The 27,737-nt window shown below is 39.7% G+C and overlaps 1 protein-coding gene across 1 annotated transcript in view; it reads left to right on the forward strand.

Annotated features, from left to right (window-relative positions):
* Positions 1-27,737, forward strand: part of LOC149310543 (S1 RNA-binding domain-containing protein 1-like) — a 239,603-nt gene that overhangs the window by 37,672 nt on the left and 174,194 nt on the right. The window contains exons 10-14 of the mRNA XM_089529149.1: positions 1,426-1,529; positions 5,468-5,575; positions 8,242-8,399; positions 8,851-8,941; positions 10,343-10,450. Coding sequence (XP_089385275.1) covers positions 1,426-1,529; positions 5,468-5,575; positions 8,242-8,399; positions 8,851-8,941; positions 10,343-10,450 — 569 coding nt within the window. The remainder of the gene's footprint in view (positions 1-1,425; positions 1,530-5,467; positions 5,576-8,241; positions 8,400-8,850; positions 8,942-10,342; positions 10,451-27,737) is intronic.

The following is a 27,737-nucleotide window of genomic DNA, read 5'->3' on the forward strand; positions in this document are numbered from 1 at the left end:
GCATTGACTCTGGGGGGCCATATAGGCCACATGGCCCACTGTCACCATATGCCTCCCACCCCCTCAAAATGGAGTGGGGAATCGGCCTCCAAACTGTCAAGAATACTATTGCTACTAGCCATTTTGCTATATTGTAAGATCTTTTAGGGCCCTCCTTGTGTATTTTTAGGTCTCTATAGGCTTGAATTGAAGCTCGGAAGCGATCGGACATCTTAGTTTGGTTACTTCCTGTTTTAATGGAAAGGACTTTACAGGCCTAAAGGTGGTGAGAAAAATGCACCCCAAATATGGCAAAATGGCCAATAGCACCCTTGTGCTTTAGGACAGAGGTTTGTTGTTATTAACTGATGTTGTCAGCTTTGATTTATGGTGCCAGATCATCCTACCATCAATAGCCCTGCGCAGGTTTTGTAGACTCAGGGCCATGGCTTCCTTGGTTGAATCTATCCATCTGAAATGTGGTCTTCTTAATTTCCTACTGCTTTCTACCTTACCAAGCATTATTTTTACCGGTATTTCTAATGACTCATGGCTTCTCATGATGTGTCCAAAGTATGACAGCCTCAATTTATTCATCTTGGCTTTTAGGGAGGGTTTCAGGCTTGATTTGCTCTAGTCTAGGGTATCCTCAGACCTCCTCTCCATCATCACATTTCAAATGGTAGATTTCAAATGAGAAGGGGTACAGCTGGTCATTTTGTGGCAGAAGGAGTCCCTCACATAGTGCGGGATAGGGATCCTGGGGTGCATGTGTGGGGTTGAAGGAATGAAAACTGGAAATGGCTCCAGTACCTTTAATTGTCTTGTAGAAAAGGGAGCTGTAGCAGTCGTGGCTTGTCAAATAGCCAGGTAACAACTGTTGAGCTACTTGTTTAATTTAGGGTTCCCAAACTGTGTGACATACAGTCAGCCCTCAGTATCAGTGGGTTCTTTATCCACTGATTCAAGCATCCACAGCTTGAAAATATTAAAAAAAACATACTAAAAAGCAAACCTTGATTTTGCTTTTGTCTCTTGTATAAATAAGGGACACCATTTTACTATGACACTGTATATAATGGGACTTGAGCATCCATGAATTTTGGTATCCATGGGGATCCTTGAACCAAACCACAGCAGATATCAAGGGCCCACCATACATGGGATCCAGAGATGGATGGTTGTGAGTGATGTGCTTAAGAGGTGAAGTCAGGGATCAGCCAGTGCTGTACCACCACGTGTTGCCAAAGGAAGCTGTTTGACTGATTATAGGTTCAGCCTTAATTCAAGCATCAGCAATAAACTTATGTGACTTTGCAAAGCTTTCTTTATATTGAGTCATATCACTGGTCACTTTAGCTCAGTCTGGTCAAGCAAACAGCAAAATTGGTATGATTTCAATCCGTCTTCTGGTTATTTTATGTGCTGTCTGTTTTTACCATTTAGATTCTAGCCATTAACCGAGGGGAGAATCTGAAAATCCTGACGGTAAAGGTCAATGTTCCTGATCAGGTGAAGAATGAATTCTCTAGGTGGTGTGTAAATAAAAGGTATGTGTAGGGGACACAGGTATGTGCGTGCCCATTCCCCCCCTGCCCAGCAACATGGTTCACTGAATGCTTTATATATTAAGGAAAGTATTTATACCACACATCCATCTGTTCTGGATTTCCTGCACTGAGCAGCAGATTGTGCTTGGTGTCCTACATTCACCTTCCCTAAGATGGTTCCCTCTCTCAGATATGTCAGACTACAGCTCCCATCCTTACCTGAGTTGATGGTGGGACTTGTAGTCTGCATTTTAAGGTATGGCTGGTATGGAAGGCCCTCTCTAACTGTGAATCTATAATTCTGAGTTCGCCTGATCTCAGGCTTTGCATATATGAGTTAAGGAACAAATTTACATATTTCTGACTTTGTTGTTCATTTCACATTTAGGGTACAACAAGGAGCCTTTTGTGTCCATAGAGGCTTCCCTGCATGATGTAGAGCCCTGATTTTCTATTATCCTAAACCCTCATGTGTAGTCTCTACAGTTAAAAATGATTTCCAGCTTAAGATATTCATTTGAGGGCAGTTGTGATGAGAATGAAGGTGAAAGGAGGAAGAAGTTGCATGTTCCTCTGTGCTCTCTCTCTCCCCCCTCCCCCTTGTATGTTCTTTAATCCTTTAAAAAGAATACATGAATAGGACTACCACAAATGGATCTACTGTAGAAATGTAAAACTTCTGGAAATTTTGATGCCATGAGGAAATCTCCCCCTACTTTTTGTGATGGGGGTATGGAAATGTTTAGAAAAATTAGAAAAAAATGGAATATTAATTTCTTCTTTATGGCTTGAAAGTCATTTTCTTACTTTAAAAATCCAAAATTCATTATATATCACTTTGGGATGAAGTTATCATATTTGATATATTAAAAATAGAGTTTATTTAGAATATAATTACAAATTGAACTTACTAGTTTTTTTTTGCTATAGTTGGAGCTACAAGGTTCTGAACTGTAAGGAATACCTAAACTATAAGGGATCTTTTTGGTTTTGCCACTTCAAGGAGCAGGCAAAACCCTCAGTTAAAACAGAACAGAACATGAACACAGAACAACAGAGGAAATTATTTTTCTGTAGAAAGAACTGAAGAAAGGAAACCATGCCTAAGAATTACAGTGATCTGATACAGTACATTCGGTGTTGTTTTGTGCCCACAAGTCGTTTCTGACTTATGGCAGCCCTAAGGCAACCCTTTCATGGGTTTTTCTTGGCAAGTTTGTTATACAATGGAGAGGAGAAGCCAGGCATAGTCAAACACGCATTCTAGACTTTAGGAGAGTGGATTTCAGTAAACTTAGAGAAGTATTGAGGGTGATCCCATGGTCAGAAATACTAAAAGAGAAGGGAGTTCAGACCGGATGGGAGTTTCTCAAAAGAGAGATACTGAAGGCACAATTTCAAACAGTTCCAGTGAAAAAGAAAAATGGGAGGTGTCTCAAGAAACCAGGATGGATGACTAAGGAACTTTCAACTGAGCTAAGTTTGAAACAGAACATGTATAAGAAATGGAAAAAGGGGGAAATCACAAAAAAGGAATTCAAAGAAATAGCAGGCATGTGCAGGGGTAAAGTCAGAAAAGCTAAAGCTCAGAATGAACTCAGGCTTGCTAGAGAGGTTAAGAACAACAAAAAGGGCTTTTTTGGATATGTCCGCAGCAAAAGGAAGAAGAAGGAAATGGTAGGGCCACTGTGTGGAGAAGATGGCAAAATGCTAACAGAAGACAGAGAAAAGGCAGAATTACTCAACACCTTCTTTGCCTCAGTCTTCTCAGAAAAGGCAAAGGGTGCTCAACCTGAAGATAATGGAGCAGAGGACAGAACAGGGAATTTCAGCACAGAATAAGTAAAGAGATAGTAGAGGAATACCTTGTTAATCTAAATGAATATAAGTCTCCAGGACCAGATGAACTACATCCAAGAGTATTAAAAGAACTGGCAAATGTAATATCGGATCCATTGGCAATAATCTTTGAGAACTCCTGGAAAACAGGAGAAGTCCCAGCAGACTGGAGGAGGGCAAACGTTGTCCCCATCTTCAAAAAGGAGAAAAAAGAGGATCCCAACAATTATCATCCAGTCAGTCTGACATCAATACCAGGAAAGATTCTGGAGCAGATCATTAAAAAGAGAGTCTGTGAACATCTAGAAAGCAATGCCATAATCACAAAAACTCAACATGGGTTTCAGAGAAAGAAGTCATGCTAGACAAATCTTATCTCATTCTTTGATAAAGTTACCACCTTGTTAGATGAAGAGAATGCTGTGGATATAATATATCTTGATTTCAGTAAGGCCTTTGACAAAGTTCCCCATGACATTCTTGCAAACAAGCTTGTAAAATGTGGGCTAGACAAGGCAACTGTTACGTGGATTTGTAATTGATTGACCGGCCGAACCCAAAGGGTGCTCAACAATGGCTCCTTTTCATCCTGGAGAGAAGTGACCAGTGGGGTCCCACAGGGCTCTGTCCTGGGCCCAGTGCTATTCAACATCTTTATCAATGACTTGGAGGAAAAAATTGGGGGAATACTTATCAAATTTGCAGATGACACCAAATTAGGAGGAATAGCTAATACTCCAGAGGACAGGATCAAAATTCAAAATAACCTGAATAGACTAGAAAGCTGGGCCACAGCTAACAAAATGAACTTCAACAGGGAGAAATGTAAGGTACTGCACTTAGGGCGAAAAAATGAAATGCACAGATATAGGATGGGGGACACCTGGCTTCAGGAGACAACATGTGAAAGGGATCTAGGAGTCCAAGTAGACCACAAGTTGAACATGAGTCAACAGTGTGATGCGGCAGCTAAAAAGGCCAATGCAATTCTAGGCTGCATCAATAAAAGTATAGTGTCTAGATCAAGAGAAGTAATAGTGCCACTGTATTCTGCTCTGGTCAGGCCCCACCTGGAATATTGTGTCCAGTTCTGGGCACCACAATTCAAAAAGGACATTGAGAAACTGGAGCGTGTCCAGAGGAGGGCGACTAAAATGGTGAAAGGTCTGGAAACCTTGCCCTATGAGGAACGACTCAGGGAGCTGGGGATGTTTAGCCTGGAGAAGAGAAGGTTAAGAGGTGATATGATAGCCCTGTTTAAATATTTGAAAGGATGTCACATTGAGGAGGGAGCAAGCTTGTTTTCTGCTGCTCCAGAGACTAGGACCCGGAGCAATGGATGCAAGCTACAGGAGAAGAGATTCCACCTCAACATTAGGAAGAACTTCCTGACAGTAAGGGCTGTTCGACAGTGGAACAAACTCCCCCGGAGTGTAGTGGAGTCTCCTTCCTTGGAGGTCTTTAAGCAGAGGCTAGATGGCCATCTGTTGGGGATGCTTTGATTTGGATTTCCTGCATGGCAGGGGGTTGGACTGGATGGCCCTTGTGGTCTCTTCCAACTCTATGATTCTATGATTCTAAGATTTGTTCTGGGGGAGTTTGTTCTGCCATTCTCATAGGCTGAGAGAGTGCAACTTGCCTAAGGTCATCCAATGGGTTTTCATGGCTAAGACGGGATTCAAACACTGGTCTCCTAGTATCATAATTTAACACTGAGATAACTACACTGCACTGGCTCTGACACAGTACATAGCTTTATGTAAAAGTTCTCCTCTTACATAGCTTTTAGAAATGATTTGGGGGCAGTGACTATAGAAACACATTGTCTTAAACATTTTATTCATCATTCTAAAAGAAAATATTCTTTAATTCATCCCCTCCCATCTTTCCAGGAACAAGGGGGAAAGTTTTTTGAGGGGAGAATAGGACCTCCCCAATTTCCACCTGATTCCCCCCCCCCCCCTGTTTTTTCCTCCACAGGCATTCACAGCTCTGTCTGTCTATCCCATCTTGAGAAAGCTATGGTTTCAGGCTTTTGCCAAGTTTGGATTTCAAATGTTACGAAAAGATCTGAGTCTTGAAAAAATGTCACCCCACAGGTGGAGACCAAAAGCCTATGCAAAGCCAGAATTAATGGAGCTCCTGCGTGATTCAGTGGACGACTCGTATAAACGCCTGATTTATCCACTTCTTTGCAGAGAATTCAGGTAAAGCATTTCATCTTTTTAATCATGGAGGAGTAAGAACATAATAGGCTCCCTGTTGAAACAAACAGAGTCCATTTAGTCCAGTATCCTATTCCTGCAGTGAGCAACAAGATGTCAACATGACGCCTACAAGCAACCTACTAGCCACAGCCTTTTCCTGCTATGACCTTAAAGAAAATGGTATTCAGTGGTATGAAGCTGTTGGACCTATAGGAAGATAAATGTAGCCTGATGGATTTGTCTTCCTTGCTTCTGTCTAATATCCTTTTAAATCCACTTCAGCTTGATAGACTCTTTTCTGTCAAGGGTTTATACTGTAATCCAAAGGCCTATAGCCATCTGGAATGAACCTAGAACTCTGTACAAGGAGGCCTCTTTTCACCAAGTAGGTGGTGAGAAGCATCACTCCTTTCTTCAAAGGAGTACCAGTTGCTCGCTCTAGACTTTGCAAATGTGGGAGTTTATCAAGAAGCATTGCTATGTGTCTATGGTTCATTTTAAATTAACTTCAGTGTTTGGGTTGAGATGGTATTTCCAGGGTGGTTATAGGGAGATATTTCAATTAGATTCAGTTCACCTCTGATTTAGCATTACAACTGAATGAGCCCTATGTTTTTTAAGAATACATCTTGTCTGAAATGTTTTATTTTCATTTAGAAAAAACCTCCTGTTTTTAATGAGATGATGTACTATAGCTAACAGTCACTAGTTAGAGATCATCTCTTGGGTTTGAAGAAGACTAATATGATAGTCCTAAGAATATTATAGCTCCAAGAACACCTGTGTGGAATGAGAATCTGCTAAAATACATAGGATTTATTTCCAAACAAACTTGTGTGGTGTCAGGGTAGTAGATAGGTTTTTGACACATCATCTCTTCTGGTGACAGTTTCATAATTTACTTTTCAAACCTTAAGAATATGCAGAATTTGGCAAGTTAAAGTCACTTTCCCTTGGCAGTTAGGATGGTTGAAAACACTTTAGTGATCAAAAATGCCTTTTAAATGGGGGAAAAGTTGTCAGTTTGTATACACAAACTGCAATTTGCTTAACATTTTTAATGACAGTGCCATAATGTGAAATTGCCTTTTTATGCTCCTATATTGAGCACTACATCAGATTGTTATAATGCTCTTTGTGCAAACTGCTGTGCTGCTAAAATTGTTTTATTATATCCATTTCACAATCACTCTTTCTGTAATGCTTTTCATCATGTCATTCTAATCCCATTTCTCATACTTCTCTGGAGAGAATCAGGGATGCTAATTGCTCCAGCTATAAGTATCTTCATGTCTGTCGTTTCCTAAATTAACAATTTAATAGTCATAATATTGGGCTCAACTCTGCTATAGGTACTCTAAAGACTACAGAGTATGAAGCAATCTGTTTTACCAGTGACAGCATAATGGCTTCTGTTACCAGCTGAGGTGCTATTAGGGCACCATAGGGATACAATGTAAATTTAAGTTTAAACATGTTATCCCAATGATACTTTAAGGATTGGAATGTTGATTTTTTCTCCCTAAGTATAGGTGAGAGTTGACAACTTGAGTGTCATCAAATGAATTTAAAGAATTATTGATGGACCAGTTAAGCAGAAATACTTGGAGGCTACAGTGGAATATATGTACTTTGGGGAAAAGAATCTCATAGGGCAGCTTTCCCTAGCCTGAAACTATTCAGATGTTTTGAACCTGAGAAGGGTACCAGGTTGGGGAAGATTAGTTTTTGTATTATTGTGCTGCTTTTGCTGGAGACCTTCAGATTAAAATCCTCATCCAGCTCTGCATTTAAAAATGCACTGCATTGGTTCTCAAGTCCTCCACTTAGAATCATAGGCCTGTTACAGACTGCCAAAATAAAGCTGCTTCAGGTCTCTTTGGAGGTATGCTATTTAAATGATGCATGGGTCCTAAGAGTCCGGAGGTCGCGCCAAAGCCACACTCCATTCCTAAGCGCTGGAGTGCAGCTTTGGTGCAGCTTCCAGATTCTTAATAACGGTTGGACTAAAAGTGTAGGATGATGGTGGAGGTGTCTAAAAGAGATTCTGTTGTTCTCTGCCTCCATATGTTTCACAACTCTGCCATTTAAAATTTTGCTTTGGAGGGTTTGCTGGTCCTCAGAAAAACATTATGAGGCTTTGCAGGAGTTTGGGAAGAGGCAGAGTTGGTTGTTAAGCCTGGTCAGGGATGTAGCTAGGATTTTGGGAAGGGGGGGGGTCCAGACTAAGTGCCACCATTATAATGGGGCTTGAGTGCAGCAGCGCAGCAGCACACACCATTCATTTTTCTAATGGAAGGGGGGGGGGTCCGGACCCCAAGAATCCCCCCCCCCTTGGCTACGTCCCTGGCCTGGTCAGGCCTAGATGGAAGATTGCCAGTGGACATTTGAGTTTTCCAAGCACAGCTAGGAAAGAGTCCTGCCTAAATCTTTGGAGAGATAGAATTGACACTGCTAGACTAAATAGCCCAGTGGTCTAATTCAATATAAAGCAGCCTCATATATTCCTAGGATTTCTCGCCAAGTTGCTGAAAGAGGCTCTTCTTTCAGTGGAGTGACACCATAAGATGCAACCATGGAAAGGGGTTGTGGAGTGTTATGTGAGAAACTGAAATGTGACTGAATGTGTGACAAAAATAACCTTTTTTGCTACACTTCTTTCTTAGGTCAAAATTAACTTCTGATGCGGAGAAAGAATCTGTAATGATGTTTGGAAGGAACCTTCGCCAGTTACTTCTTACAAGCCCTGTGAGAGGACGAACCTTAATGGGAGTTGATCCTGGCTACAAACATGGCTGCAAACTGGCCATCGTTTCACCGACCAGTAAGATCGCTTTCCAAGTTTGAAAAGTGCTAATTGTGTTAGATGCTTTTTTAAAAGCAGCCTTTACTCTGGATACATAGTAATTCCTTCTAGGATAGGATGAGATCAGGCTTGGTGACCATGAGTTTATTCCCTTGAAGCCTGTACTACCCAGCAAATACTTTCGTTTTCCTCTGCAGTGCCTCAAAATTGTGGCAGGAAGTGACATGGCAGCACTTTTGTCATCATTTTGAGAGATATTGTTTGAGAAACATAGGCATTTGGGCTTGGTGTGTGTGTGTGTGTGTGTAGGGGAGCTGCAGTCTACTGGAGGTCTGCAAGGGGAAGTTGACCTTACCACCTATTCTATTCAGTTGCCCTTGATTAACATTAAAGTGTGAATCAAAGTACAGCATTCATTCTTCTAAGCAAAGCTTAACTAAAACCATGTTTTCCTTTCTTTTCACTATAGGTCAGATCCTCCATACTGATATTGTCTACTTACATTCGGGTAGAGGATTCCATGAAGCTCAGAAGATACGAAAACTTCTCTTGGATTACAAGTATGTTAAGGAAACTCTGGTGTGTGTGTAGTTGTTGTTTGAAGGGGAAGGGGAGATTCTGGTTTCTGTATATTATGGCTTATTTTAAATACAAAGAGTGCTTTGTGCAGTCATTTTTGATGCCTATGGAAAGTATACCTTTCATGGCAAACTTTCTGAAATAGTACTGAGGTGAGTGTTGATGGAATGAAGAGGAATGCATAGCTGTTGCCAGTGTATTAGAGCTGTTCCCTCCTGCTGTGCTGAGATGCATAGACAGTAAAACAATTAATGTGGTTTGATAAGAAAGAGGCAATGTTTGCTTGTGACTGAAAATATAGCTACCTCCCTTCTCCCTTCTTGGTCTGTCTCAGTGCATTGTGGAAACCTCCTGCTAACATAATTTGCTGTTTAGCCTTAAACCAACAACCAAAGGGTTCTGGTAAAAACTAAAAAAGAATAACAACACCCTGGAGCAAAAAAACAATGTAATATCTAAAAGGGTAAAATTAGCAGCTTTTGAATTCAGCAAAGTCACATTGTTTGCTAAGATGTTATTACACTTGTTATATTTTGACAGGCCACTGAAGAAGACACAGGTCGAAACACGTCTGGCCTTTTGTTTTATAAATAATATTGTCTATAATTGCCAAGTATTTGGATATTTTATTCACCCTTAGCATTTTAGATCTTCCAGTGGGGTAATTTTACCCTTTTAGATATTACATTGTTTTTTTGCTCCAGGGTGTTGTTATTCTTTTTTAGTTTTCACCAGAACCCTTTGGTTGTTGTGTTTGGTTATATCTTGGGTTCTTTTTGGTTACAGGGACTTAAACCAACTTCAGATCATGGTTTAAGATTCTGGCTTGTTCTAAACCAGGTAAAACTGAATTGGGCTTCTAAACGCCTTGTGATTGTGTGATTCTTCTGGAGAAATAGTGCAGTTTAACCCCACTTTAAGTGCTGTAGCTCCATCCTATGGAATTTCAGCGTTCAAAATTTTACAGGGTCTTTAGCCTTGTTTGCCAGAGAGTGCTGGTGCTTTACAAAACTACACATTCCAGGATTCTGTAGGATGGACCCATGGCAGTTAAAGTGATGTCAGAGTGCATTATTTCTTCAGTGTAGATGCACTCTCTGTCTTAAAACAAGCACACGCTTCCCCTATTTCTTGTTCTGGTTTAACTGTTTTGACACAATGACAAAGTAAGCAACTCAGTGTAATGGTGACTTGGAGGGCAGCTTCCACCCCCCTAAATTTTATCTGCTCTGAGTGCTTTAGCCTCAGTTGGTTAAGGCAGGTGCCTCTACCTTCTATAATTTCTCAGCGGTTAGCTGGCAGAGTATGGAAGTAGAAGGGATAGATGGTGTGACTACTCTATACTTACTTAACCATAATATTGTCTTTCTTTCCACTGAAAGTTGTGGCACGGTTGTGATTGGGAATGGAACAGCTTGCAGGGAAACGGAAGCTTACTTTGCTGACTTAATTATGAAGAAATACTTTGCACCATTGGATGTCACATACTGGTAAGAAAAGATGTTTATTGCTTTAATCAGAGTTTTGTTTTAGGAGAATGTTTTGACTCATACTGTTTCAGACTTTTTCCAGGCTTATGAGAACACTTGTACACTTGGGAACATAAAAATAGATGCTGAACTGCACTTACATTGTTGTTCACATTATTTCTTTTCTTCTAAATTTCTGTATGAGCACACAGTTCTTTAATAAGCACTAGTGAGAACATGAGGTAGTGAAGTTTACATGTTCTCCTTTTTTCTTCTTCCTCCTCTTCTGTTTTAACCTTATTTTAAACTGTTGTAAGTTAAGGTTTTTTAATATGATTACTTATTTGTTTTTCACCTTTTGTATTATCCATTGTTTTAACTGATTTTGTTTTAGCTTATATTGCAAGCTGCTTCAGCTCTCACATTGTGAAAAAGGCAGAAAATGAATTAAATACATAACAAATGTGTACAGGGCAGCACTGGCAACAGGATTGAAGGACTTGTTGATAAAGTGCCATCCACATCCACTGGGCCTTGCTAGTGTTTGCAAGGCACTTTCCATGGTGATAGTGTTTTACCCCTCCTACAGTATTCCAGGGGCATTGGATGTCACCATCAAGCATGGTGGACATCGAGCCACCTGTCAGGATAATGTTGGAAAACAAATATGGTGTATGGCTGGAGCTTGTATTGCTGTGTTGGTGGTGGCTGTTTACAGAGTAACTAAAGAACAAAGTGACTGGAGGTAGCTTTCCTAAAGAAAAAGAGATTCCAGCTAAACATTGGGAAGAACTTCCTGACAGTAAGAGTTGCTCAACAATGAAGTACACTCCCTTGAAGTGTGGTTTAAACAGAGGCTGGATGGTCACCTGTTGGGAGTACTTTGATTGTGTCTTTCTGCATGGCAGAGTGTTGGCCTAGATGGCACTTATGGTTTCTTCCAACTATGATTCCTAGGATATTTGAGCCCTGGCAACTGCCTGAGGATGCCACCCATTGGTCCTGGGTCTGAAGCTGATGACAATTTGGAAGCCCATAATTCAAATGTTGCCTTAGCTATGTGTTTACTAACTGGCTTTGGGCTAATCACCCTCTCTCAGCCTTAACTTTGCGTCTGCAATACTGCTAAATTATGATATTTTTTTGAAGCATTGTTGAGAAGGTGAATGTGCTAAGGCTACACTACTGTAGCCATCTCAGTATAATCCATCTGGCCCATTATTGTTGGAAGAACAAGGGGTGTAGAGCATAAACCATTGTTTCAGTGATGGCATCACAGTGGTGTGAACTCCCTCCCCTATAGTTTAGGATGGACAATCAAGGCATATTTTTGGAAGTGGGCTTTTAGTGTCTAGTTCTGTTCTTTTAATATATGAATGTTGTCTGTGTTGCTCTTTCTTTTTTTCTTCGATTTGTTTTGCTGGCTGTCATTGCATTAATATTGTCTTTTTGATCACATTTTGTTAGCTGCTAAGGAAATAGAAGGAGTGAGTGAGTGAGGGGAGAGAAATATAAATAATATGATAAATAAAGGAGGTGACCAAAGAGGGTGCGGGAGCAAAGAGTCTTGTGGCACCTTAACATTATACGAGATCTATTTGGCATAAGCTTTTATGGACTCTAGGTCACTTCTTCAGATGCTAGAGTTTGCAAAATGTTGTGCCAAATAAAATTTCAAGGTGCCACAAGCCTCTTTGCTGTTTTTTTTTTAAATTTTTATTGATTAAAAACAACATACATTGAAATTCCAACAAATCTCAAATGTTTCTATTACATCTTATTTTCTGTTGTCCCAGCCAATTACAATCACATATACCACATATAAACCATCCTTGCTTTCATTTCTCTTATTAACGTAATCCACCATAACTCATCATTCTATTTATTTATGTTATCATCCTTCTAGATTTCTTTTTCTCTCATGTAATATAATTGTCATCATATTATTGCTTTCTATTTAAATGCCAGTATTTTTTCAAAAAGTCTTCTACAATCTTCCAGTGATCCACCTCTTCTTTTTTGTTTTTTAATATCAATGTCAGCTCATCCATATTCTTTAAGTCCAGAACTTTTTGTAACCATTCCTCTATGTCCGGTATTATCTTATTCTTCCATTTTTTTGCTAGTAGTATTCTAGCGGCTGTTATAAGGTAGAGCATAATTCTCCAATATTTTTTTTCATTTTCTTTTCCCAAAAATACTGTCATATTCAATAAATAAATTTCCGGTCGCATAGAGTACTGTATGTTTAACATTATTTGTATCATATTATGTATATTTTTCCAAAAATACTTAATTCGAGAACAACTCCACCACATATGATAGTAGGATCCCTTTTCATTATCACATTTCCAGCATTTGTCTTTACTCAGTTTATACATCTTAGCAATTTTCACCGGTGTAAAATACCAGCGATTATACACTTTCGGATAGTTTTCTTTTAGGTCTTGCGCTACTGTGAATTTGGCAGTTCTTTCCCAAGAGTACTCCCAGTTTTCCATCAAAATTACCCGCCCTATCTCTTGAGCCCATTTCGTCATATTATCCGTGACATTTTCATTTTCTAATTCATATGCCATAAGGATCTTATATAGCTTTGCAATTTTACCTTTATCCTTTCCCCAAAGAATTTTATCCAAATTATTTTCTTTTGTTTCAAATCCATCATTCATTACATCTTGTTTGAACTTGGATTTTATTTGTAAGTATTCAAACCATTGTGCATTTTTTCCTTCTTTTTCCAACTCTTCTTTAGTTTTTATGTCTATTTCCCCATTCTGCTTTATCTTTAACAAATCCCTATATCTTAACCAATCATTCTTCATTTCCCATCTACTAAAGAATGCCTCCTGAGTTGATACCCACAAAGGGATTTTTGAGTAGTATCGTTTCCTAATTGTGTTCCATATTCTAAATAGGGGTTTACGAATTGCATGATGTAAAAAATCTATATTAATCTGATGCCTCTGGTACCATAGGTACGCATGCCAACCAAATTGCATATTACATGATTCCACATTCAGCAAACTAGTTTTATCCACTTTTATCCAATCCTGAATCCACAATAACCCACATGCCCAAAAGGTGCCACAAGCCTTTGCTGTTTTGTTTTTTTTACTGCAACAGACTAACACAACTACTCCACACAGGGGTCTAGCCATGTAGGAAGAAGGCAGAATAAGGGCTTTGCCCTCTCCAGATTATGTCCCCCAAAAGAAATTTTCCTCCAGTCCCCAAATTTCTTGCAATGCAGAGAGTGAAACAAATGGGGTATGAAGAGATAAAAAAGTTAATGATCTATTTCCTATCTCTGAGAATTTAAATGGGATGTTAACCCTCTATGTGGCCATTTTTGGGAGTAGGGAAAGGGAGCAAAAAGAAAATAATTTGAATTGATGCTGCACCAAGCAAAATGAACCAGGCCAAAAAGGAGCAGTATAATCCACTTCTTCCAGCAGCCAAGTTCAGGGCTGTGGCGGTGGTCCAAATCAGGCCCATGTGGTCCCAGCACAATCGGGGCCATGTGGTCTTGGCATGATCGGGGCCTGTCTGCTTTGGGCCATAATTACAGTGTTTTACTCTAGAAATGAAAATTGAAAAGGAAATGGAGTGACATTAATAATTAAGAGAGATGTAAAAGCAGTTAAAGGATATAATGTATATCTTGACTGAATAATATCAATAAGACTTCAAGAAAAGCACATCAGTACCACTGTAATTGAAGTTTATACTCCAACTATAGAGGCAGAAGAAGAAGAAATTGAAAGATTATATGCAGGTGGAAATGGATCACACTCCTAAACAGGACCTGTTGATAATCATAGGTGATGGGAATGCCAAAGTAGGAAGCAGAGCAGAACCAAACATCATAATAATAATAATAATAATAATAATAATAATAATAATAATAATATTTATTTATATGCTGCCCAATCACTGGGAATCCGGGCGGCTTACAACAGAAGGGATAATAGACGGTTCCCTGCCCTCAGGCTTACAATCTAAAAAGACATGACACAAAAGGAGAAGGGAATGGTGGGGAGGGAGGGGATCAGGTCCAGCATTCTTCTCTCCCTCTGAGGCCTGGACCAAGGCAGATGGACTGGAGGGAGGGCTCTTTTTCTTAATTGAGGCCGGGCCCGATGGCGTTGGGCCTGTCCTTTCACTCCCTCCCAGGCCAGAAGATGACAGTTGGAAGGAGGGAGCGGAGGAGGGCTCTTCCTCTTCAGGCCCGATGGCGTTGGGCCTGTCCTTTCACTCCCTCTCAGGCCAGAAGATGACAGTTGGAAAGGGGGAGAATTTGGCTTAGTACCGAGAAATGAAGCAGGAGAACAACTGTTTGAATTTTGTGAAGCCAACTGTTTGTTCATCACAAATGTAATATGCAGGGGCACAGTGTGTTCTAATTTAGTATGAGTTTAAGGATTTTATATTTTAACTTTGTTATATTAATGTGATGTTTTTAATTGTGTTTTAAAATTGTACTGTTTTTAAAGCATCTTTTGAGCACCACCTTGGCTCCAATTTAGAAGAAAGGCAGCATATTAAATACATACATACTAGAGTTGTAACTCAGCAAAATTTGGTTAAACTGTCGCTATATCAGGTGCAGCTCTCTTTAAGTTTGTGTTATAAAAAGTGTCCTTTCGGGTGTGATCATTTTTTATTTGTATTATTTTTTGTTAAATATGAGGGAAGGATAGTACAAATATTTCAGTGAAATAATTTACACATAAAGCTTTGAATGTATTTGAATATGCAGTTTAAACTTATGTGCTAAATCAGATAATGTTATTTGTAACCCTGGAAAATTTCCTATTTTTCTGGAAAATCCCACATTACTAGACATAGGGCTTTCAATGCATCGTCTTGGCTGCTGATCAGTCAAAGGAATGTTACCAAATTTAGAATGTGTCTAAGTTGCAGATATGTAATATTCATCCTGCTTAAAATTTGCCTAGATGATTTATTTTGTTTTTATTTTTTGAAGAATGCACTTATTCATACAACTTTTGTTAATAATCCTCCATCCGAACCCTTTAAACATTGGCAGCATGTGCAGGCACTGGTCATCTGGGAACATTTAAGTATGCCAAAAGAGATTAAGAAAAATCCACTGCGCATCTAATTTCTAATGCATTCTACTTCACTGCTTAAGCAACTTAAATATCAGTAATAAATACTTTGGTCTTTTTCTAATGGAGTCACTTCCTAGCTTTGATGTGGGGCCCCTTATTGGCAAAAGTTTTAGCTTAGGGTTCTCGTTCCTTTGTATTTTATATGTCTCTATGCAAACCTTTCTGCTCCCTGTTTGACTTTCATGTGTGTAACATTGCTGAATATCTGCCTTATTCTCTCTGGACATTTAAGAAATGCCACTTTCAAGTCCCTTTGCTTCCTCTGTTTCTTGTGTTTCACCCTGGCCTAATTACCTTCACTTTTTCTTTGCTTCACAGCGCTCTCTTGGTTAAAAGGGCAATTTAGCAGTTAGGTTCACAATATGATAATTGTATTTCAAGACCATGGTGGGAAGGATTAAGATGTCTTTGCTCTGGTTGCAGATAAAAAGGGTTCAAATCCACTTGTAAAACTAGTTTGGTTAACAGCCCATAGTTTTTATTATATTTGCTACTCATGCAGCATTAATTCTTAATTCATTGGGTAGCTAGGGTGCTGTAACTCTAGAGGTGACCTTGGGACTTGATTTACCTCCGCTCAGTTTTCTTTGTTAATGTGCCATGAAAGAAGTACATGAAAGATAGCCAACTTCAAAGCCCCTTTTAAAGGAAAATAGCTGATACAAATCCCCTGGCATTTAATGATGTCTGTCAAATATTTCAGCTGTCTTGCCTCCTTTTACAAGCTTTTGCTTGCTGCACTAAATCAATTTGTTTCATGTTGGGGAGAAAGGGTATAAAATGTTTTTGTGGGGGTCACTTTTAAAATTATGATGATCATTTATTAACAATGTGATCCCATAACATGTTTACTTAGAAGTAAGTCCTGTTGAAGTCAAGATGATTTACAGCCCAGGAAGTGTGTGTATAGGATTGCAGCCTGGAACAGATTGTACTGTCTCTATGCTAGTTGTTTCTGAATAGCAAAAAAACTATGCTCAGAGTTGACTTGCAGAAATGATAAAACAAGTTCAACAAGGAGATTAAAAAAACAACACCAACCCCCCCACAAAAACAGTAACAAAACAGTACAGGCTGAGTCTCCCTTATCCAAAATGCTTGTGATCAGAAATGTTTTGGATTTTGGGTCTACTCCCCCCCCCCCCCCAGATTTTGGAATATTTGCACCTGCATAATGAGATACCCTGGAGATGGGACCCAAGTCTACACCTCAAATTCATTTATGTTTTGTATGCACTTTATACACATAGCGTGAAGTTAATTTTATACTGCCTGAAACAAAGTCTGTGTGCATTGTACCAAAGGGGTTACTATTACAGCCACCCATGTGGACAATCTAGGATTTTGGAGTTCCAGATAAGAGAGACGCAACCTGTAATACAAAGCTTCAAAACATTAGTGCAGCAAATTAAAAAAGTTTGACATGGTGCAATCTTATACAAATCTACACACATGTGTGTACTATTGAATTCATGAGACACCCCCCATCATGCTACTTAAAAGGACATCTAAAGGCAAGCAAATATTCAAAGATTCAAAAGTTTCACAGACTGCAAAGAAGAAAGAAAGAAATGGTGCTGACCCTTCCAGCCCCCTGTAGGTGAGCAAAAGCCCAAGTGATATATATCTGGTGACTCCTTGCTGCCCGCCTACCAACCTGGCCGAACCCTCCCTCCATCATCAGTTCTGATCACAATTTGAGGAACATAATACACTTTAAAAAATGTGTTCTTTACCAAAACAGTGACGTAAACTTGGAGGTATTTTAAAAAGAGCTTTAAAGCTCACAGGGATAAAAATACATAATGTGTTTCAACAAGTCTGAGATTGCAGAAAGGACACATTATTTCACCTGTGTAGATTCAGCCCTGGAGTCTCAAAAGCTATGTCAGCTGAGTGCAAGTTTTGGTTCGTTCTTCCAGGCTGGTAAGGCTTCAGTTATGGTTCCAGTGGCAGACTGCATGTTTACTGTCTGAAAACCAGCTTAGTTAACTAGAGAGAGACTGACCAATGGAAGATGTACCATTAATTGACAAGCTGGTCACAATAACTGTGTATTCACCAATGGTATGGAATATATGCAGGCTGCATTGGTGAGGTGACTACTTGCACTGATGAAATCACAAGTCTTCCAGGTATACAAGATAGGTACACATTCTCTCTTCCTCTTCTCTCTTTCTGACTCTGCCTCTAACACATGCACATTCATACATTAGATGAACATTACTGTATCTGCATATTGCAAATCCCACAGATTACTCCACACCATATTAGCCAGTGGTGGCACGCACAGGTCACAGCCCATTGACTAACCCCAGGAATATGAAGGGCCCACTGCACTGTCGAAACCAACCTGAAATTGATTTCTTAGTTCTGAGGAGTCTCACAGTTTCTGAAAACACAGTAGCTTGGAGGACTGTGTTGCCCCTCTAATGGAAAGGCTCTTTCCATTAACAGAAGGACTCTGATCAGATTGCTTCTCTTGGTTGACAGTTCAAGGATATAGAGAAACTGCAGGACTAAACTTTCCTGTTAATGACCTCCTTATACATTTCTCATAGCTTTTGGGATGGTTGATGGGCCATATCTGCAACTTCATAGACCTTAGAGTTAGAAAAGGCTGCAAGGCCATCTTGTCATATACAAATACACAACTATAGCACTCCTAAAAGGTGGTTACCCAGCCTCTTTAAGGCCTTCAAAGAAGAAGAAGAAGAGTCCACACTGGCAGTCTATAAGAAGTATCAAACATCTAATGTTTAGATGGAACATTTGTTCTTGATTTTTTTTTCCCTTGAAATTTGCATCCATTTGTTCTCGTTGGAGTTTCTGGAGCTGAAGATGTCATATGAGATCTCTTCAGATATTTGAAGGTGGCTATCATGTAACATCTCAGTCCTCCCCAAGCTAAACATATTCAGTTCCCTAAGTTGTTCCTCATAAGGCTGGTTTCCAGATCTTTGATCATTTTGGTTCCCCCTCTCTGGACATGTCCTAGCTTGTCAATATCCTTTTTGAATTGTGGTTCCCAGAACTGGATACACTATTCCAGGTGAGGTCTGATCAAAGCAGAACTGAATGATGCTACTATTTCCCTTGAACTGGAAATTATACTCCTGTTGATGCAGCCTAGAATTGCATTGGCTTTTTGTTTAATGCAGAGAGGTAATGAGACCAAACCCAGACAACTGACTCATTATTAGCCAGTGGTCTTCTTAGACCCTTGGATCCTTTTCACATGTACTGTTTTCAAGCCATGTGTCATCCATCCTATATTTATGCATTTCATTTTCCTGCCTATTACATTCATCCCTGTCAAGATAAACTTTGACGTTTTTGCTAAATTCTCCAATCTGTTAAGGTTATTTTGAATCCTCTTGTGTTATTAGCTACTTTCTCCAAACAACGAAGAAACTTCATTTTCCTTTGTTTACTTTTGTGGTACACAAACTTTGGGAATCCATTCTTGGTCTCCCCTGAGAGGGGAGATGCACTCTAGATCAGGAACCCTGCTAGCCAACCAGGAGGGATGTGGAATGTCAGCTATGGGATAGTCTGAGAATATGAATTAAGTGCTACGTAAGGTGATTATAAATGGACAAGTACTGGTCCCTGAGCCATCTGCTACCAGGAAAGAAAGAAACAGTTGTAGGCAGTGGGTATAATGGTGGCTATCTTGGTGGGGGGGAATTGCCTATCCCCCACATCAGATAGCTTACAAAGCACTGCACTAAGTCACTCAAGGCCCAATTCTACCATTTAATGTGAAGGTATACTGGAACCCACCAGCTCAAAGACTGGAATGCTTTCTGTGCTGAAGACCACCTGCTTTGTTATTTGCCATCAATAAAGCTTATGCTAGAACAGTGATGTGTGCCAGGATTTGGTACCAAACCAAGTTCTGGAGAGTCTGGGAATTGAAACCAGTTTCAGCTCAGAGCAAAATTAGGTTTTCTTGTTTTTGTGCCCCATTTCATGGTATCTGAAATTATTCCTCCTGCCGACATGCCGCATCCTCTTCAAACAGAATCCTTTCCTTTCTAGCCCAATTGGATTGTCTCATTTGATTAAATGCAACTAATTCTCCAGCCAGTAAATTAGTCAGCCTGCAAATCGGAAGCTATTTAGTACTTTTAGTACGATGTGCTAGAATTAGCATTTTGATAAGACAATGTTTGACATTTGAACCTGGTGAGTAGTCTTTCAGAGAAATGATTTAGACATGTGCCTTGTCTGGAATACTCTTGTCACACTCACACTCCTCTCCTGTGAAGAAGGGTTTTGGAAGAGAAATTTTGGGGAAATCCATAGTGCAGATTCTTTGTGAATACTGTTCTGCATAATAAATAAATTTTTGATCATGTCATGGCAAAGCAGAAACATATCTGGTTCCCTCTTTTCTCTCAGCAATGGTAAAGGTGATTCCTATGTATCTTGCATTCTGTCTATAGAAAGAGCAACCACATGTAACGTGAGAATTCGTGGATGTTGAAATTCACCCATTGGGAGAGTGTTCCTTACTAATTTCAATGGAGAACTACCAGTCTTTGGGTTTGGTCTGGTTACCTCTCTGCATTAAAATGGGGACATCTATGCATGGATGTTATGTTTTTCTGTGGAATACTTTCTTGGTATCTTTTGGGGTTTGGTTCCAGGACACCCCTCCCCCCTGGTGGATACTAAAATCCGTATATGCTCAACTCTCATTATATATAGTGGGATAATAAAATGGTGTCCTTCAAGGTCTCTTTTTTGGATTAAAAAAAATAGTTTCAAGGCATGGATAGTTGAATCTGCACTTGTAGAATTCATGGATATGGAAGGCAGACTGTATATATACATACACTTTGTGTGTGTATGTATATGTATATGTGTGTGTGTGTATATATATAAAAGAAAAAGAGATCCAAGAGTAATAAGCTACCTGTGCCCACGGACTTACTTCTATCCCTTAAGTGAAAGACAGTGTTCAACTAGTACTGAGTCTGATATTTCTCAGCTTCAGATAGAACTGCTAAGTAGTGCAGAAAGTGAGAGGAGCTTTGTTTGCCTTCAAAGTGTTTTTGGACTTCAGCTGTCATGAAACCTTTGGTGGGTTAGGATGACAAGGGCTTCTGGGAACTGGAGTTCAACATCTGGGGAGCCACACACCCCTTCAGTCCTTGACTGAAGGTGTTTTACTGAAAAGCTGCGAAAATTTAGTTATATTTTAGAACTAAAATTTGTGTCTGAATTTGTCCCTTCCTTTCCAACCTCCACACTGGCAAGGTCCTCCTCAATCCCATGTCCTTCTATGTGATGTTTTGTTGTTATATGCCATCCAGTCACCTTAGACTAATGGCACCCTATGAATGAGAGACTTCCAAGAGTCCTTGTCATTAGCAGCCTTGCTCGGATCTAGCAAATTAAGGATCATGATTAGTCTATTACAGATGGATTCATTTGTTGAATCAGTCCATCTGTAAGATGGTGTTCTTTTCCTACTGCCTTCCACTTTACTGAGTATTGTCATTTCTAGTCAGTTATGTGATCTCATGTTCTGTCCAAAGTAGGATTGCCTCAATTTAATTAATTAATTAATTAATTTCAATTATTTATAAGTCACCTTTTTCTTGGATTAGGGTCCAAGATGACTCACAAAATAATAAGCTAAAACCAATGCTGTTTTAAAACACAATTAAATAATCACATTAACATGTTTAAGATATTTACAAAACTACTAAAAAGAATACAAAAGTTAAAAAGCAAAACTTTATTATTTTAGCTTATGTGTCTTTTAGATTGTAATCCTGAATTTAACAATTGTGTTGTTACTGATTCTTTTTCGTTTCTATGGGAGAGTTTTTGGTTGACTAGTGAGGTAACGGAATTTTAGAATAATTTTAAAAGAGTAAAAAAAAATAGACTATTACCTTAGAGTTTTTTTTTACACAGTAACCCTACAAGGGGCTTGTCACAAAAAATATTTCTCAACATGGTAGGACCAATGCCAGAATAAATATAAAGACATACATCACTTAATAAACCCTCTGACAAAAAAGCTTCTTTTTACAAAGTTTTTTCATGCTTTCCCACTCACTTGCCCTTTCTCTTCCTTGTCCTGTCTAGCTTGATGCATTTGGGAGGATTGTCAAGGAGGCTTGGAGAAACATAGCTGCATGTCTGCATTAACAATGCAATAAAGCTTTAACTGGGAAAAATTGGATTCTGCTGTAGCCGATCCTGCTGTCACAGCTTGTGCCTGCCTATAAGGCAGGCAAGGTAAATAGCAGAATCCTTTGCTGTTGTTTTTGTTGTTACCTGCCCTCAAGTCAACCTCAACTCATGGCAACCCTATGGATGAGACATCTCAAAGCCTCCCTATCCTTCACTGCTCTGCTTATGTTTTGTAGGTTCATGTCTGTGGTCTCTCCACTTGAGTCTAGCCATCTGGTGTGTGGTCTTCCTCTTTTGCTACTGTCCTTTACCTTTTCTAGCTTCATTATCTTTTCTAATGATTCATGCTTTCTCATGATGTGGCCAAAGTACAACAGCTTCAATTCAATCATCTTGGCTTCCAGGGAATGTTCAGGCTTGATCTGTTCAAGGACCCATTTGTTTGTCTTTTTGACTCCAGTACCACAGCTCAATAGAGTTGATTTTCTTTTTATCCACTTTCTTCACTATTCAGCTCTCACATCTGTACATGGTGATGTAGAATATAATGGATTGGACGATTCCAAGGGGGCAAGTAGATAAGCCTGCCTTGCCAGCTATCCTGAACAATTTTTTTAAAACCAGAGATCTGTTAAGTTTGGTCATCAAAATGGAAATCATAAAATAATTGGAGGCTGGTGAAAGGACAAAAATAATTCCTGGATGCACTGGTCTCTGGAATGTCAGAATGTTTTAGTTAGTTATGCAAGGCTTATATGACCTGGTTGTTTCATTTCACATGTGTATATTATTAGTTTTGGAGGGCAAATTTGATGAAAGGTGTTAAAATGCTCTTTTGTGTATGGTATAGGGACCTGTCCTTGTCTCTCCATGTTATTTCTGTCTCTGGTACCATTTTTTCTATTAAAGAAGTAATGTTCAGGAATACATCTACTTTGTTAACTGAGTTCCTTTGCTCCCATTCCCCCCCCCCCTCTGCTCCCTGGCTCCCCCTCCCCCTTCTTGGGAGAAAAACCCAAAGGGTGAATGCAAACACTCTCTGAAGCAATCTTGGCCAGAAAACCCCTCCATAGGGTCTGGAATGAGTCTGGAACGACCTGAACGCACACATCAGAACAGAAAGCAGCAGCAGAAAGGCTCCGTTTGTTGTTCTGCAGGGAGTGGTCAAAACAGACTACAATTCACAAGCTCCTTTGCTGCCTGCAATTTCCCTTCCTATTCCCTTCCTGCTCCCTAGGAAAAAAGGTTCCATTTTGAAGGGGGGAAAAGGCTTTGGGAGGAATTACTGAAAGCTGAACATGTCTCCTACCTCCCCCCTCAGTTTTGCCCATCTATAGCGGGGGGGGGGGGGGTCTTGGACCCAGTTTTCCAAAATCCTCCAGATGTGATTGTGCTGTCACTGCGCAGGCACAATCACATTCATTCGCAATAGAAAGCAGACTGGCATGTATGCCTGTGATGAATTCCTTCAAATTGGCTCTGCTTTCTCCTCTGAATGGATGCTATTTTGTCTTGTGTGTGGTAAGATGGTACGTAATTGAGTTTATTTTAGAATTGGCCCCACTTTCCTTTCTTTTGGGATGGAGGCACATTGCCCCTCCGTGTGATAACATCCATAGTGGGCTTAGGCCAATCAGGCTGTCTCATCTAACCTAAGAGGTTTGTTGTAAGGATAAAATATGAGGAGAGCAAAGTATAGCAGCTTGAGCTCATAGGAGAAAGGCCAGCAATCAATATAACTAATTGCTAAACAAACCCCGCCTTTCCTTCAAGGAGGTCCAACTAGTGTACATAGAATATTCTGTTGCCATCCAAGCAGACCAGACTCATATCGGTGCAGCAAGGTCACTATGTCACAAGGTTTCAGAACATGTCCCAGGGCTGTCATGGGTGTCCATTTAAATGCTTTTGACATGTTTGGAGACTGTTGGCTCATGCCAGCCTCTTTTTGGCTGACACTTTTTTCCCCAAGAAAAATAAGTCAGTCTTTAAAAATGTACTTGAGAAAATGTTTCATCTGAACTTATGCATTTTCACTACCCAGTTCTTAGAAATGCAAATAACCTTACCAGTTCTTAAAAATACAAATAAAGTTTTTTTTGTGTGTATATGATGGAAAGCCCAAACTCAAAACATGGTTGGTTGTGATGGCCAGACTATAGGAATGTGACTTTGATTTCTTGGGAACCTGCTGATTTAATGTATCCCATGGCTAGCTGTGGTGCCCATGGGGTTATGAATGCTTGGTAAGAGTGTGACATGTTGTTAGGAAGGTAATACTGTATATACTCATGTATAAGTCTAGAAATTTTAGTCAAAAAATTGACCCAAAAATCCTAGGTTGACTTATCCACGGATCAAATGTAAATATTATACTTGGACTCTTATTAAAAAGGGAACGATCCTATGGTGCAAGGCAAGAGTGCAATCTGTCCTAGAAGCACTGACCTCCCTCTACTCTCTCTTCCATCCAGCCTTTAGTGCGAGTTAAAACAGTTATGTCTGCCATCATTTTGCAGGTTCTTTGGCATTGTTTTCCTTTGCTTCACCATTTAGATCTTTAGCCCCTAAGTTTTAACCCCAACTTATCCAAGGGTCATATCAAAATCCATAATTTTGCCTCCAAAACCTGACCTCGACTTATACATGAGGTCGACTTATAGTTGAGTATATACGGTAATTGATTGGCTCACTTGGGAAGATTTTACATATCTTCTTACTTCTTATTTTCTCCTGTATCTCTGGACTGAAGAGACAAAATGGTTTGCTACTAAGATCCAAGTCACTGCCTATTCCAGTCTGCTGAAGTCTGCAAATCTGGGACCAGCAGCAGACCTTGCTGCTGGGACCAGCAGCAAATCTTCCCTTCTGTTTATCCTATTTATATCTGAGAAAAACTGATGTTGCTTGGTAAAGTGGAACGCATTAGAGGTGGATAGGGTCAATCAAAGAAGCCACCACATGAATTTGGTTAACCTGTGCAGGGCAGTTGATGACCATGAATCTTGGAGGTCTCTCATTCTTAGATTTTTCATAAATCCAAGCCGACTTGACAACCGAGTTTTTAACCATATTCAATAGTGCCTGCTTTTGGTAGGAACTAGTTTGTAGGAAGACATAGAATTTAAGCTGAGGGTGGACAATTTAGGAGGATAGGCTGTCTGCATTTGCCCACTGGATGGGCACCTGAATATCTAATTTCCCAATTTGGATTTCCACAGAGGAAAGGTGGGATGAAGGTTTATTTAAACCGGGAGTTGCATTGCTACCATCAGAATTTGGTGGCAGCCACCAGTATACCTGGAGGCACTGCAGTTTCCACACCCATAGGCTTCGGGTGTACCTCCCAACACCCCAATAGCATATTCTTCCCTTCCACAAAGAAGGGAAAGGCGGGGAAAAAGGATTTTTGTGATGACATTCAGTAGCAGAGTTCTCTTTGGTAGCAGTAGTAACTGCCACTTATTTTGGTGGTAGCAACTGTCGGTGTGAAAATAGTTGGAGGTGCATGAAGGCTTCAGAATGTGTGTTATCTACTCCTGATTTAGACACCACCACAAAACAGGGTTCATGAGGAAAACTGCTGATGTGGTATCTGATGTGCAAATCAAGTCTCTCTCTCCCTCTCTTTCTCCATGTAGCCCATGAGTTGGATCAGATGTCCCTTGAAAGAATGGAAATGGAGGAGTGAATAGGGGGCTTCACTCTGCTTGATTCTTTTCACCCATATATTCTCTGTGCCTTTCTCTATGCATAGAAAGGGTCATCTGTTCAACTAGACAAAGCATGGGAGATCCATGATCAAGATGCAGATCTTGGAAAAATTATTTTTTGGGAACACAGGTGGTTATGCTGGTTAGAAAATCATGTGAATGGTGGTCCAAATAGCAATTTTTTCCAAACTCTGTCAATATGCCCTTTTTGTTATTTTACCCCTCAACATCGCTGCTGTGACGATCAAAGCAGCCTGCTCCGGGTCCTGTCCCAGATTTGGTGGGGTCCTGGCCACTCTTTCCCAAAGGGGTCTGGGACACTAAGTGCAATTTTAAAATGAATGGTTCAGGAGCAACAGATCTTTGCTTCTGGTTTTGCTTCTGCTTGAAAATCCTGGGTGATGAAGCCTAGATTTGGGACACTCACAGAAGCTAAATGATGGGAAAATTAGGACAGATAAAAAGTAGTTTTTCACATACTAGGTAAGTTAAATTGTGGAGCTCACTTCTGCAAGATATTGTTATGGCTATCTAAAGCAACTTTGCTCAAAATAGTGGTCTCTTGTCTGGATCATGGAAAGTTTTCAGGAAAGAACATTACAGAGCAATGGAAAGAAATATGGTGCATGTCCCTGGCATATTTGGGGGTGAGTGATGGAAATGCTGGTTCCTCACATCAGGTAACCTGAGAAGCACCTCCTTCCTGTTCTCCTGCTTCCCTTATGCTTGATTAGGTATACCTTTGGTCTGATACAGCATGCTTGTTCATGTTCTTATTGCACCAGCCCTGATTTCACCTGTTCCTTAAAAACCATTTCCCCAAACTAATTTCCCAATGGGCTCTCAATATTTGCTGGGGTTTGGTTCCAGGACCCCCCATGGATACCAAAATCTGTAGATGCTCAGATCCCATTATATGCAATGGTGTCCCTTATATAAAAGGTTTGGTTTTTGGATTCTATTTTTGTGTGAATATTTTCAAGCCATGGTTAGCTGAAGCCATAGCTGCAGAATCTGTGCACATGGAGGGCTGACAGTACTTGCTAGTAAAACAGAAACAAAATCTCCATTGAAGATTTTAATTCTGGTTTTCCAATATTTTATTTTGATTGTCTCCTATCTGGATACAACACTCATCTGTTCCCAAAGAATGTCTACCTAAGTGCTCCTGTGTGTCATTTCCTAAACCGAATTAAAAGAATGTTTGAAGATTTGTCATAATCAAGTATATAATGCCATTGGAACACTCAAGGGTGATTTAATATTCCTTTAATGTGAAGTAAGCATAACCGCTGAAAGCAGGGTTGTATCTCTGTTCCTCTGTTTTGGAGAGTGCAACAGTGGCAATTCTCAGATTTCCTCATATTTGGAGATGGTTTGATTTAGATCAGTATCTGTAATGACAGATGCTGAGCAGATGTATTTGATAACTGGCAAGAACAATATTTAGGATTCTGACAATGAGTAGCAGTAGAGAAGACATGAAAAGATGCCTAAAGGAAGCTAACTGCATAGTTTTTTTTGAAGATTTCATGAAATCCATTCATGTTGCTTTGTGGCTGTTGAAATATTTTTCCCCTTTGACTCGGAGTCTTTAGGGATGATGAGAAGCACTTTAGCAACTATTTTTAAAATAAAAATGTACATATATATGTCAGTGGGCAGCTTGATTCCCTATCTGTTCTTCAGCACTTAACATTGTATTTGTTTTTCATTCTTATTCTGTAAGTTTCTGGTGATATATTCTAGCAGACTATGCAATTTAATTTTTCAGACTGTTATTCTCTTGCTGTTCTGATGAATGTTAAATGTATTGACTGGATGTGCCTAGTTCCATCATTGCCTACAAATAAACAACAATATTCTTTATGACAGACAGGGTAGGATTTAAAAAAAATATTGCAGTCTCTTCATGGCATACAAATACCGTAAGCAATGCAAGCTCTGTTGGATCATTTTGTTGACATTTGGTAAGCAAATAAAAGTAAGATGTATAAAATCATAAATGTGGCTCATCATAAGGCAGTTAAAACTTAGCCATTGCACAACACAAGTAGTTTGTAAAAAGAGATCAATTCATGAATTTGAATATACCCGCCCCCCAGAGAACAAAACTGGAACCCCCAACTGGTAAGCATCAGGAGTTGTTGTTTTTCCTCCTCTTCCTTAGCATATGTTAGAAGAGTAGCCTGTACTAAGAAAGTAAAATATTAATGCTGGGGAAAATAATATATATATATATATATCCCTGTCCCTCAGCTTCTTCTGGATGAGAGTGCTATTGCAAACACCCTGACCCTC

This window comes from Sceloporus occidentalis, unplaced genomic scaffold (assembly GCF_023333645.1).
Source record: "Sceloporus occidentalis isolate IW3139 unplaced genomic scaffold, rSceOcc1.0.p SCAF_6, whole genome shotgun sequence".
In the NCBI taxonomy this organism is placed as follows: domain Eukaryota; kingdom Metazoa; phylum Chordata; class Lepidosauria; order Squamata; family Phrynosomatidae; genus Sceloporus; species Sceloporus occidentalis.